This window comes from Meriones unguiculatus, chromosome 10 (assembly GCF_030254825.1).
Source record: "Meriones unguiculatus strain TT.TT164.6M chromosome 10, Bangor_MerUng_6.1, whole genome shotgun sequence".
Lineage (NCBI taxonomy): Eukaryota > Metazoa > Chordata > Mammalia > Rodentia > Muridae > Meriones > Meriones unguiculatus.
Window position 1 is genome coordinate 53,893,697 of NC_083358.1, and position 14,546 is coordinate 53,908,242.

Sequence of the window (14,546 nt, forward strand, 5' to 3'; positions counted from 1 at the left end):
GAGCCTAAGCACTAGGCTGGCAAGATGGCTCAGCAGGAAAAAACACCTGGCATAATCTTGACAACCTGAGTTCAAACCTACAACCCACAATGGAAAGACAGAACCAAGTACCCCAAAATTGTCCTCTGACCTCTACATATGCTATGGCACACAAAGGCCTCCCACACACAAATAAGAAACAATTACATTTTAAAAATAAACAAAAACCTACTCATCTCCACTAACTTCAAGTCCATAGTCGGATACCACACCTAAAACCTCTACACACATGGAAGTGTACTTCCTTTATCAGTACTATAAAGTCATGTATAATACTGATTTTCTTAGCAATTCCCTCCCCACCTTTTATGGAGAATAAACAAAGTTTTACCTTAGGTATTTTCTAAAAAGTAAAAACTCTAGGTTGGTGTGGTGTCACACATCTGTAACAAAACATGTAACAGACACAGAGAGGAGGATTCCAAATTCTAGGCCATGCTAGATTACACAGCTAGATCAGATCACAAACCCCTCACAAACTCCATCACATCTTGAATTAATGTTGTATTGATTCTCCTTTCCTTCAAGGTCTGAAACTGTCCTTGCACGGCCAGAATTACAGCACAGGGTTACAGTACATGCTTGGCACACTTAGCCCTGGATCCAATCCCAGCACCACAATTGCCATATACCCACATACATACCTGTGAATGTATGGTGCTGTGGTCTACTTGTGACTCCCCGCAGCCAACATAGGAACACCTGTTCTATAATAAGTGTGTAAAATGGGAGTATTTTATCACAGGCACATTAGCTTACAAACAGCACTACAACAATATTTACACTTATTTTTTATTTTGTTTTAATTTAATGACTGAATTACTTTCCGAGTTAGATAATGTAACTAAAAGTTATCAAGCACAAAGATCAGACTAAGTATTTCAAAACTGAAAGTTACCTCCCCTCCAATGAAAGCTAAACACAGGAATATCTGAGTGGCTTACTAAAAGTTCCACAAGCATCCTTCAATTAAAATTCACCCAAAGTCTGAACTTTAATTTTTTGTTATTAGTGGTTTTAAAAGTATACTCATATAAATTCTTTTTTATATCAAAAACTGTTTTTAATATGTATAAATTTACAATAGCAAACTTTTCAGGAAAAAAAAATATATATATATATATACACACATACCTCCAGGCATGCCCACAGATTTGGTCCTCTGACTTTACAGTCCTGACAAGCCCCCTAGGAAAGTAAACACAAGAGATAGCTCTTATGTTGGCACAGAAACCATACACAGTTCACTCTAACAACAGGGATTTTGAGGCATGACACAGAGTTCTCTATCAGCTTACTTAAATGTATCTGTAACAGGAAAGTGAGTGTGGCAGTGAAGAATAATTACCATGGAACTTACATGAGATTTTTGTATCAAATCCTCTTTTGTTATTTCACCAACTGAATCCAAATGTGGACAATGATTTCGAAAAGTCGTCATTTTCTTACAGTGTTTTGTTTTGTTTTGTTTCTATTTCCCAAGGCTTTCCAAATCAGGCAAAACCTACAGGAAAAGTGACCCAAAAATTAATTACACAAACCTTAGCAAACTAAAAATGACTAAAGCAAAAGTTGAAATAAGGAATATACACACTCTCCCTGCAAAGCATGCTCAGATGTGCCTGTGGTTAGTGCAATAAATAAATCTGCACTGACTGTTTGACTGACTGATTGATTGACTGATTGAGACAAAGTTTCACTGTGTAGTCCTGGCTGCCCTGGAATTCACCTTGTAGACCAGACAGGCCTTAAACTCATAAAAGATCTTGTCTCTGCCTCCCGACTGCTGGAAACAGAAGTGCCTACCACACCAGGCTTTTTTTGCTTGTCTGTGTTTTGAGACAGGGTCACACCTGGTGGCACTAGCTGTCCCGGAACACATTATGCAGACCAGGCTGGCCCCAAACTGATCAATATCCACCTGCCTTTGCCTTTTAAGTGCTGGGATTAAAAGTGTGCTCTACCATACCTGGCTTAAATATTATTTCTTTGAGAATTTCATACAACATCTTTGACCATTTTTACTCCTTTCCTCAACACTTCCCAAATCCAAAACTAGAAGTTTGGTTTCTTTTAAAAAATGTAGTTATGTTATATAATTTTTTTTTGTTTTTAACCCCAAATATGGGATTTTAGTTTGAGCTTTAGTCTGTCCATAGCTCATAATTGCCTCCTGCAGGACATGCCTCATGCAGCCCGGAGAGGCATGGTCTCGGACTCTGAGGAATATAAATACAAGAGCCCAGAAAGAGAAGGTGTGACTGTTTGGAGAGACCAGAGATGGAAGGTATGGCAGCTTGGAGGAGACTGGGATAGCCACAAAAGAACCCAGGAGAAGTAAAGGGGTCTGTGCCCCTCTTCCCACTAACCTTCTCTCTCCTACCTAGGGATGGGGGATTGGAAGGGAGAGGCTTTAAGGAACTCCAAATAGAGTTAAAAACGAGCGCAGTATCCAACCAGAAAGTAGCTGGCACTGCCAGTGTTCATGCTACCACTTCACCAGTGGGCATGGGCACCAGGCCCGCTGTTACTGCAGCTTGCACAGTTCAGGGCTGGGTAAGAGAGATGATTATTTTTTCCCTTCAATAGCTTGCACAGGAACTTCCAGAACTATGAAAGCAAGCCAGTAAGGATGAATACTAGTTTTATATTTCCATGTTCTATGACTCAAGTTTATGTGTTGTCTACAGCAGCAGGGTCTTATCAGCCAGAGAAAACCTGTCTCAATGAGGAGGAAGAGGAGGACTGACTCAAAAGGTGTCCTCTGACTTCCACACATACACTGGGACATGTGTACCTATTCTCACATGCACAAACAGACAATAAGATAAAAATAATCATTAATGTTTAACGTTTGAAAAATTAAGTAAATCACACTGTGGACTTCAGGGCATGAAGATTAATTTAAACATATTAATAATGTTCTTATTCATGTTTTAAGAGACTGTTTGGCAGCCTTCTTCACCTATTTCTCATCTCTCATTTTTGTAAGCAAGTACAGATACTGGTGTCAGGAGAGAAGAGCTGGATTCATTTACCCTCTTGCCCTGAGTAACTAAAAGTAACTAAAACACATAAACAGATGGTTTTTTAGGTACTGGACAGTATCAAACGCTATGACTGGCTGGCCTGGAACCTGTTATGTAAGCTAGGCTGGCCTCAAACCCAGAAATTCTCCCACCTCTGGCTCCAATGAGTTAGCCCAGGCAGCTCAATCTTTAAAAAATAAAGTGAAACCACTCAACACAGAGCTGTGACCTTCACATGCACACACAGATATAAAAGAATCCTTGTAAATATAACTTTGTAAGGGACTGTTTTGTTTTGTTTTTGAAGAGCGTGAAACCCAGGACCTGGCAAATGCTAGTCAAGTGATCTAGCGTGCGCTGGAGTCCCAACCTGTAAGGGCTAGTTCTCACGAAGATCTTGCAAGATTATTTTCCAACAACATCCACCCCACTAACAAGTAAGGCAGACCTCTTTCTATGCAGCAACACTATTTTCTCTACACACAAAGGATATTGGCTTTAATCAAGGATTGGCACACACAAGAGGCTGAGGCAGAGGACAGGGCCAGCTCAGGCTTCTCCTGTACTTTCAACCTACACAATTCAAAATCCTAGTAACTTTTTTTATCTTCCCAGTAAGTACATAATAGAACATCTACCAATATGACAAATGTAGCTTTAACTGAAACCCATTTCAAGTTTTATATGTAATATAAAACCTAGATTCTACATAAGACAGAGAATATGGTAAGTCTTTCTGAGTCTGGCTTATTTCATTTAACATGATTTCTAGTTCCATCCATTTTTCTACAAACAACATGATTTCGTCTTTTGTTACAGGTGAACAGAACTCCACTGTGCACATATGCTACATTGTCTTTCTGCACTCATTTGCCGTAGATGCAAAGTCCTGGTGTGATGTGCTGACTTAGGAGCGCAGCAGCTGCACACCTGATGGCTGAGGAGTCTCTATGCTGCCTGCCACGGTGGCTGCACCAGCTCACACCCCCAGCAGCACCCTCTACATCCTTCCTAGCAGGCTCCTTAGTGCCCTGCGGTCAGGCGTTCCGACTATTAGCAACCTCAGAGCTACTTTACTCAGCATTTCCCAGAGGCCCAGCATGGCCATGTCGAACATTTCCTTCGAATATTTATTGGCCATCTGTATGTCTTCTTTTGAGAATTGCCTAATTATTTGCCCATCAGATTAGATGATTGGAGGAATATAGCCTCTGCGGCTCTTCATGAACTCTAGAACTAACTTCAGAGACACGCTGACAACAGATTTTCTCTCATTCTGTAGTTCTAGCTCTTCACTCTTCAAGTGCTGACCATAACACTTCTGACATTTATTTGCTGTCATTTCCCTCTATTCTTATGGTGTATGTGTGTGTGTGTGAGTGTGCGCACACACACATGTATGCATGAACAAACATATACCACTGTATACAGGTGCTGATGGTGGCCAGAACAGGTGACAGTTCCCCTAGACCTGGAGTTGCACTTGACTGTGAACTGCTGGGAACCGAACCTATATCCTCTGTCCTCTGGAAGAGCAGAAAGTATGCCTGACCCGAGTCATGTCTCCAGGGCCATAGGTGTTTTGTAAAAGATGGTCTTGATGAACTTTACAAAATACTTCTCAGGATACTAATAGTTTGCCCTATTTCTTGCTTCACTTGTTGATATAATCTATTACTGAAGCCGGTAAGTAATGTCCTTATGTGGGCAACGTACTCCACCGGGTCAACCAATGCTGATACCTGTTGTCTCACATTTATACCCTATAACACTGCATTTATAAATTCTGTATTTCGTGTTTTAGAAGCATTCTTCAGAGATAAACGCTCACGTTAGACAGGATTCACAGAGCAGTGGCTTCAATGGTGCAATGGAGGGCTTTTCTTTGATGAGGCATTACTTAAGTTAGAACCATCTGCTTAGATACCTTTTCACAAATAAATTGTTTTTGTCATTGACGGTTTTGTTTTGCTTTGTTTTGTCTGGTTTTTAATTTTGGTTTCTGAGACAGGATCTCACTATGCTGCCTTTGCTGGTCTGGAACTCACTGAGCCTTATCCTCAGGATTCCAAACGCCTCTACCTCCCAAGAGCTGCTGGGTTTAAAGGCATACACCACCATGCACAGGCCCCAAAGACAATTTCTTTCTTTTCTTTTCTTTTCTTTTCTTTTCTTCCCTCTCTCCCTCCCTCCCTTCCTTCCTTTCTGCCTTGGCTGTCCTGGACTCATTTTGTAGACCAGAATGGCCTTGAACTCAGAGATACACCAATCTCTGCCTCATGAGTGTTGGGACTAAAGGCATGTGCACTACACCTAATCAAAGACAATTTCTTACTCATCTTTTCAGTCCTTTCAAGATAATGTGTTAATTCAAGTTTTTAGTTTGTGTATCAGTTTTGGTACACACCTGTAGAAGCTACACAAGAGACTGAGGTAGGATGAGTCCTTGAGCCAGCTTGGACAACAGAGCCAGTTCAGCCACGATTAAAAAAAAAAAAAAAAGTAAAATAAGGGCCTAGAGACATGGCTTAGATTATTAAGGGCACTTGGTGGTCTCGCATAGGACTTTGCATTCAGTTTCTAGAACCTACATGGCAGCTCAAAACTATCTCCAACTCCAGTTTCAGGGGACCTGATGCCCTCCTCTAGACTACGCAGGCACAGGTACACAGGTGGTACATTCTGACATGTAGGCAAAGTACCAATACACATAATAAGTTTTAATTAAAATAGGCTGGGCATGGTGCTACATGTCTATAATCTAGCTCTCAGGAGGTGGAAGAGGAAGGAGGGTTAGAAATCCAAGGCTAGCATGGTTGACACAGCCAGACCCTGTCTTGAACAACAAAAAAGGAAAAGGAAAGAAACAAGAGGAAACAAAAAACAGGCTATATATTTCCCATTAGTACTACTTTTGCTAGTAGTACATTTCCCATGGAAATGTTCTCATGGCTTCCTAAACAATACTGGAAGGTTGCCTCAGAGAAAAGAAAGGGGCTGGGAACTGAAAAGGAACTTCAAAGATGGGCTTTCCCCTTTATATTTTAAAAAAAGAAAGAAAAGAAACCCAAACAAATAGACTAAAATAAGTGCTGTCTGTTTTGTGATCAGTTTACTAGTATCTATATATCCAAGATATTTACTGAGAATCAGTGTGTAAACACATGCTCACACACCGTACTGTGGCTAAGCAATCTTCCTATAATTAGATAGTGCACTCTCAAACAGAAGGTCTTTGGTAGTCCTATTAACTAGTTTTAGGAAGCTTATTCAGTATGGCTACAAAATGATCCTTTTATTTAAGAAAGGTGTGTTGATTTTAGGGCATTCCAATGCAGTTAAAACAACTAAGTTCCTTAGTTCAACTTCTTCCCAAGGAACTCACCAAAAGAAGAGAAAGTATGTCTATTGCCAAGTTTGAAGACCCGAGTTCAACCCCAGGGAGCCACAGGGTGAAAAGCAGAACCAACCCAGAAGCTGCCCTTTGACCTCCACAGACGTGCCACAGCACATGCAGACATACTCACAAAATACATGAAGTATCACAACAAATTTCAAAGCTGTTTCTTGTACTTTATACAAATGTCCTACAGAACAAATCCTTCACACCTGTGTGAAGACCTGCAGTTCATACAGCCCTAAAACCTCTAAGTCCCCTTAACTTGAATGAAACCTTAACCTATTTAAAGAAAGCTATTAACAAGCTCTAATCTCTAGACTCTGCTTAGAAATACCTATCTACTTAGAAAGCCCATTAGTGAAGAGTCTGCGTCTGTTAAGAACATGGTCTCCTATTTCTACATCTGGTCTGGAATCTATTCCAAACACTGCCAAAAATCAAACCAAAGCCCAGCTCTGAAACACCAACCCTCGATCCACACAAAATTACTTGAGATTTGTCAATATAAAGTAGTATTTCCTACAAGGAAGAAAAAAAATCTACCCCCCCCCACAAAAAAAAAAAAAAAAAAAAAAAAGCCTGCCACCTAAGATGCCTCTGAACCACAACAACCAGCACATCACCCTACAGGCCCAGCAGTGACATACATACCTTGGCTGTAACCAACAGCTCTAATTGGATGTAAGACCCACCCAAGAAGGAACCCATGCCCAGTACTGGAAATCAATCCAAATTACCTGGGGCTAGTAAACTCATAGATTCATGGATGTCGGAAAACCTACAACCACCACTTTACTAACTCAGCCTAATCCCTAACTACGCAGTAAATGTTGGTCCTTACACCCACAAATACCTGTAGTTCTCATCAAGGCAATCTCTTTGCAACAGAGACCATTACAGAAAACTACAACCAATCAAAAAGCAGAGTTGTGGAGCCCAGCCCCAGAGGACTTAACCTTCAAAACAACTCCAGCACCTAAGGTTCAAGGAACACTGCAGAAGAGGCATGGGTAGAAGGCAGGGGCCAGAGGATCAGAGGCCTCTCTGTAAGAGTGTGTCTCCTAGTGACATCAGAAGTGGCCGTGTAAAGTCTCACCAGCATGACTGCCCAGGCATGAGCCAGAAAAGGACAACTACCGACATCCCAAAGGGACAGTAAGGAGAACCCACAATGCCTGCAAAAACTGCAGCAGCTAAGGAATGCTGACAGCAGGAGAAAGTCTTGCCCAGGGAAGAGCAAAACGGTCAGCTCAGAAAACATACATACACGTTATATTAACTCAGAAACTTATATTTAGGAATATTCATGTAAGGATGCGTGTAAAAACAATGAATAAAAACCTAGCCATGAAGCCAGGCCTGGCAGCAGATGCCTTTAATCCCAGCACTGGGGAGGCAGAGGCTGACAGATGGATCTCTGTGAGTTTGAGGTCAGACTGATCTACAGAGTGAGTTCTAGGACAGCCAAGGATACAGAGACAAACCCTATCTCATAAAATGAAAAGGAAAAAAAAAAAAGAAAGAAAAAAAAATTAAAAACTGGTTTTGAAAGAGATCAAGGAGAGGTATACAGGAAGGTTTGGCAAGAGGGAAGGGAAAGAAAACTATGTAATTAATGATAATCTTAAAAAATAGAAAATATAAAAAAAATCTGCCCAACTGGCCAATTTTAGTTTGTCTAGTTAAACTAATTGTGGTAAAAAAATGGGAGAGAGAGAACATGACAGTCTTAACAAATTTGACAAGGTCTAATAAAAGCCTCAGGTAATCTGAGTCTTACATCTATATCAAACAAGACCAAGGATAGCCATTGGCCCAACACAGTATCCCATACCTATAATTCCACCACTATGGAGGCAGAAGCAGGAGAATTGCCACCACTTTAAGAGTAGTCTGGTTTCCACAGAGAGTTCTAGGCCAGCCAGAGCTACACAGACAGAAACAGAAAGGAGAGTGCAGCTCTGTGCACCAGTGTCTTTCCAGCATACACGGGACGCTGGTTCCTTCCCCAGTGTCACCACAAATGAACAACTTATTCAGACAGGCACAAACAGAAAAACAAATGCAACCACCACGTTCCAGTACAGCAACTAGAAGGAAAATAGTTGAGCCTTTTTTGTTTGTTCACTGAGTGATAACATCTTCGATCATAAAAGAATAAAACACTGCCAGGAGTGTTGGCACACACCTGTAATCCCTGCCCTGGAGCTGGATGCCAAAAGACTGTTAGTTCAGGGCCACTCTGGGCAACTCAGAAAGACCTTGTGTCAAAACAAGAGAGCATATAAAAATTTTAAGTCATCTGAATAATGCTGCCACCAAACCTATTAAAAATTCCTTCTTTGACAAGAAAATTTGAACATAGGGAACTTCCCAGAGACTCATACTCCAACCAAGGACTATTCATGGAGATAACCTAGAACCCCTGCACAGATGTAGCCCAGGGCAGTTCAGAGTCCAATTGGGTTACATAGTAATGTGAAGAGGGACTGCCTCTGACATAATCTGATTGGCCTGCTCTTTGATCACCTCCCTCTGGGGGGGGAGCAGCCTTACCAGGCCACAGTAGAGGACAATACAGCCACTTTTGATGTGAACTGACAGACTAAGATCAGAAAGGAGAGGAGAACCTCCCCTATTAGTGGACTTGGGGAGTGGCATGCAAGCAGAGGGAGGAGGGAGGGTGGGATTGGGATGGGAGGAGGGAGGGGCTTATGGGGGGATGCAGAATGAATAAAGTGTAATTGATGAAAAATTTAGGAAAAAAGGGAAAAAAGTAATTTAAGAACCTTAAATGACTTTCAAAATTGGAGGAAAACATGGAGTTAGTCAATTGGCATGGAGCACGTCTCGCCCCTGGGGGCAATGGTCTCCTGAACCTACTCAGACCTCGGACACCACCACTGCTAGTTCTAGAACTGACGCAGGATGTTCCAACGAGGGGTTAAGGCTTCTCATAATATTTCCTATAAGCCCACACCTGTTTGTCTATATCCCCCATTTTTATTCATTATTAGCCAGATAGAGCCAAGTAATTGTGGTAATGATACTTGCTTTTTTGCCCAATGCTGGAATGCTAGTAAAGTTAGGTATGCCCTGGTTACTCGCATGCCTCACTGGGTGCCTATGCCCATTGATGCCCCTCACGCTCTGACTCTCTTCAGACAGAAAAGGGATCTTGGAACTACAGCCACCATTGTTACTACCATCTCATTGACGACTGTTGGAGCTACCACCAGGGCATTAGCCATGAGTCATACTGGGCAGACTGCTCAGACCCTGAATAATCATTTAGCCAATGTAGCTCATGCCTTAGTTGTACATAAAGGAATTAATGCTCAACTAAAAGGAAGCTTGATGGTGTTCAATCAGAGGATTGACCTCTTGCAGGAGCAAATTGATACCCTATGGCAAATCGCTCAACCTGGCTGTCAATGAAAGTATGCTGGACTTTGTGTCACTAGCATACAACATGAGAATTTTTCCTGCGCTGCAAATCTGTCTAAACAATTGTCGAGCTATATTTTAGGTAATTGGACTGGAGAATTCGATACTACGATGGAGCAGCTGAGAGTGGCCATTGTCACAGTAAATTCTACCGGAGTGGACGCAGGACTAGCCACAGGATTATCAACATGGATTGCTGCAGCCATGAATCATCTGAAGGAATGGGCGGGCATGGGAGTGTTAGCAGGCCTTCTGGTGTTGGTCTCCTTGGTTTGCCTGTGGTATATATGCAAGATTAGAGTCTCACAACAGTGTGATGCAGCCATGATCATTCAGGCCTTTATAGCCATTGAAGCAGGACATTCTCCCCAAGCATGGTTGGATACCATAAAAAGCTAAAATGATACGCTCAGGATGCGAGGCTAAGCACTGCACTCAGGGTCAGCCGCTTTCGACCCAGAGAAGAGCATGTCTGATTGCATGCGGGTTGATGCCCCAGGTCCCGCCTCTGAGAAAAAGGTATCGGACTGGTCTGATGCTCTTTGGGTGGATGACACCTAAATGAACATCGGTACAAAGTCCCAATTTATTTCTAATATCAGAGATCAGACCTCTACTCTTGCCTGATGCGTCTAAAACAAAAAGGGGGAACTGTAGAGAGCTGCGGAATGCTATGCCTTAAAGATGGAGCTGGTTTCCGCCTTCCACCTTCCCGATGGTGAGTGCTCTCTGTCACGAACAACTCCACATTTGGCTAAGGCCGAGGATCTGGCTTGCTTCCATGTATGTGGACCTATCTGCATTGCCCCCGTGGCACACCTGGGTTGGCTACCCAGAGGCTATTTAAGCTGTGGGCTGGCTTTCCCCGGGGTCCGAGGATTGTTCAATGTTCCTGAATAAACTGCATTGAAAAAAAAAAAAATTCCTTCTTTGGGATTTCATAATCAATTGCAAACTTCCAGCAAGTTATTTCACATTCAGTCACACATCTTCACATCTCGCTGTATTTCAAAGTTGTTACAAGCCCTGAAAATAGACTAATTGTTAACACGGGTGTAGTGATGTCCGGGGCGAACAGTTGGAGGTCTCTGAATGACCACTCATCTACCCAATTACCCCCCCACCCCCATTTCTTTTTTTCCCCCTAAACTTGTGACAGGTGGCTTTCCAACCTCATCCATTACCCTCTTAGATGTCTCCTTACCCTCAATTGCCAAATCCTGCTATTTCCACCACTTGTAACTCAGTTCTGAGTCACGTCATGATTACTGAATAAGAACACCTGCTAATGCCACTGCTGTGCAGCCACAGTGCCCTCTGAACCTACATCAGATCTTACTGCTCCTCAGAGCCTGCCGGGCCCTCACAAGCGGACTTTTCTGAAGCAGTCAGCAAGGACAGGGCTGAGTAGAAAACACCACACTCAGCTGCACTGGGGGCCATTTCTCTACAGCTCCACAGCATTAAGCCCTTACTGGCTATTCCTTCGAATTTTCTGGAATAGCATCCACTATTATTACAAGGCCTAAGTTCAAGAGACACTGCCAAGAAGCCTCAAAAAAAAAAAAAAAAATGCTGGTGAGGGCTGGAGAGATGGCTTAGAGGTTAAGAACACTGGCTGTTCTTCTAAAGGTACTGAGCTCAAGTCCCAGAAACCATATGGTGGCTCACAACCATTTATAGTGAGATCTGGTGCTCTCTTCTGGCCTGAAGGCACACATACAGGCAAAATCCTGTATAACTAATAAATAAATAAATTTTAAAAAATAATAATAATTAAAAAAAAAAAAGAAAACAATGCTGGTCCAGGGGGCTGGAGAGATGGCTCAGAGGTTAAGAAAACTGGCTATTCTTCCGGAGGTCCTGAGTTCAATTCCCAGCAACCACATGGTGGCTCACAACCATCTAAAATGAGATCTGGCACCTTCTGGCCTATAGGCACAACATTGTATACATAGTAAATAAATAAAACTTTAAAAAAAAAAACAATGCTGGTCCAGGTATGAACACACTGAAATCACACGGAACCGCACTAATACATGTATGTACAATCAATTCATGTTTACTTAAAGAAGCCTAAGCTGTCCAGATTTAGCTTACCTTAAAGCTACCCAAGTTAATCTTCCCGTCTGTCGCTTCTCTAAGAAGTCCCTCTCTACAGGGGTAGGAAGCAATATGAAATGTCTCCCTCAACTCAACTTCCAAAATACCATTTCTATTGTGTATTTATTATGAAGCAAGGTTGGAGGATTTTTAACAAAGAGCTTTAATGCAGTTCAAATACAGGCATTAAGAAAGGAAGAGGCAAGCTGGGGAGTAGTGGTGCACTCCTTTAAACTCGGGAGACAGGGGCAGGCAGATCTCTGAGTTCAAAGTCACCCTGGTCTACATAGTGAACTCTAGGACAGCCAGGGTTACACAGTGAGCTCTGTCTGGATGGAGTGGGGAGGGAGAGGTATATATCCTAAAATGGGTGTGGGCTTCTCAAGACAGTTAGGCTTGATGAACCCTGTAATACCCAGGAGGTATTATGTACTGTATGCACTTCTGTTGGGGGAAAAAAAAAGACTCCATCAGCAAGAACTGACAAGCCAAGCCAATAACTGCAGCTATTCAGAAGTGGAGGAAGGAGAATCACACGTTCCAAGCTAGCCTGGGCTACAGGAGACCCCATCCAAACAGCCAAACAGAGTATAAAGTTCACTGCTACAAAGGGAGTTCAAGATCAGCCTGGGTACCTGAGTGAGACTAGGTTCAGAAAAAAAAAAAGCAGTAAGCAGCTGGTGGGAGGGGGGGGAATGGGCCCCAGCTCTATTCTTTTTATTTGGGGTACTCTGCCTCCAATAGACTCAAACTATTGACCTATCTCATCTTCTAAGTAGCACAAATGCAGTTTCTTTTGCTACATGACCTGTTTCACGTGCCCGACACGTGTGCTTTATTTTTACTATTTTATGTGTATGTGTGTTTGCTAGTGTCCACAGGAAAGAAGGTGTTAACATTGCCTATTTGAGTTAGGAACTTAATTCAGGACTTCCTTCAGCATGCCCTCTCTACCACTGATCACTCTATGAATGTTCTTACACCCACCTCAACTTCTTGGGAGCTTCCTACTATCAGAAGGCTCCTGAAATCCCACGTACACCTTTAGCGGGTTTCCACGCTGAAGGAAGAGATCTGCACTGTGTGGGATCGTCCTCATCACGAGGGAGGCTGGGATAGGGAAAAAATGCGGTCCAGGCCAATCCGGGTGACATCAGCTCATTTCATCATTTTTAAAGATAATTCATATTTCCTCTCTTTTAAAAAAAAATCTCAAAAAACTTACGTTTTTAAAACACTGTACTCTTGTCTGTCTTATGTAGGAAGTCACTTTACTTTATGTTTTTACTTATTTTTATTTTTTTTAAAGCAGGATTTCTCTGTGTAGCTCTGGCTGTCCTGGAACTCTCTGTGTAGAACCAGGCTGGCCTCAAGCTCAGAGAGCTACCAGCCTCTGTCTATCCTGTGCTGGGATTAAACTGTGTCACCAAAGCCAGTTCAATCTTCTAATCTTAATCTACCCGAATTCTAATTTTTATCACAGGCTGGTTGGGCAATATTATTTCAGAAGGAAATTCTGGTCCTTACACAATCTTGAAACTCTTTCTGACTTGGGGAAAGGCCATTGGCATTCTTAGAGGGTAGGATCAAGTAAGATTTTGTAAGTGACCGGCTCCTTGAAACAGCAAGTCACCTATGTAAAAAGATTTGCTTATTCATGTTACAAGAACTGAAAAAAAAAAAAACAATTAAAAATTGGCAATGAATTAGATCAAAAATAATCTGCAATCATAACTATCCCTTGTGTGTATTTTTATTGTGTTTTCCCCATCTTGCCAAGTAACAAAGCTGTCAGCATAGTGTAAGTTACTAATGTTAAAAGTTAACATTTTCTCTCAATAAGACTTTCATCTTCCCCTACTTACATTAACAGTATGGACTCACTACCGCCATTTATAAGATCTTAAAACCAAACAGCCTGTTGCAATTACCTGATTTGCTCTAACCTTTCCGAATGACACAACTATGCCCTCTGAGCCACACAGAAGGGACTAGGAGGCATGGTCCCGGTGTTTTGTTTGTTGTTTTGCTTGCTTTGAAATGGGGCTCCTGTAGGCCAGGCTAGCCATGAGGTCCTTCGATTCCTGCCTCCACCTTCCAAGTGCTGGCATCTCTAGGCTTGAGCTATCTAACCTGGCTCTTACTATCTTTAGTACCACATTTTTCTTAAAGTAAAAATGCGCAGATCAAACGAAAAATATTTGACTTGACGTGGTGGCAATACACTTAGAATCCCACCAACCTGGGAGGTGGAGGCAGGAGGATCAGCTGCCTGGGGGAAGGCAGGCGGGGACATTCTAGAATTCTACACGAAGCACTAAGTCTGGAGACCTTTGGTAAAATGCATCCTCAGTTAAGCCTCCGCTCCAGCCAGGATGTCAGCCCCTGGCTCCATTTTACAGGCCTATACCTGATTCCGAGAGAATCGTAAACCTAACAATCTTTAGGTTGAGTGCAAAACCCCTAGGACAATCAACCTCGTTGCCTAACAGGTCAACTTTATACGAATTTTCCAAACAAGATTATTT

General features: G+C 42.2%; 1 protein-coding gene across 2 annotated transcripts in view; it reads right to left on the reverse strand.

The window, feature by feature from the left end:
• The window catches only part of Usp33 (ubiquitin specific peptidase 33), a 47,916-nt gene that overhangs the window by 32,895 nt on the left and 475 nt on the right, over nucleotides 1–14,546 (reverse strand). For both annotated transcript variants that reach the window (XM_021649628.2, XM_021649627.2), the window contains exons 2-4: nucleotides 1,400–1,543; nucleotides 1,174–1,227; nucleotides 684–746 (exon numbers count right to left, since the gene is read on the reverse strand). In XM_021649628.2, the coding sequence (XP_021505303.1) occupies nucleotides 684–746; nucleotides 1,174–1,227; nucleotides 1,400–1,480 (198 nt within the window). In that variant the 5' untranslated portion in view covers nucleotides 1,481–1,543. The remainder of the gene's footprint in view (nucleotides 1–683; nucleotides 747–1,173; nucleotides 1,228–1,399; nucleotides 1,544–14,546) is intronic.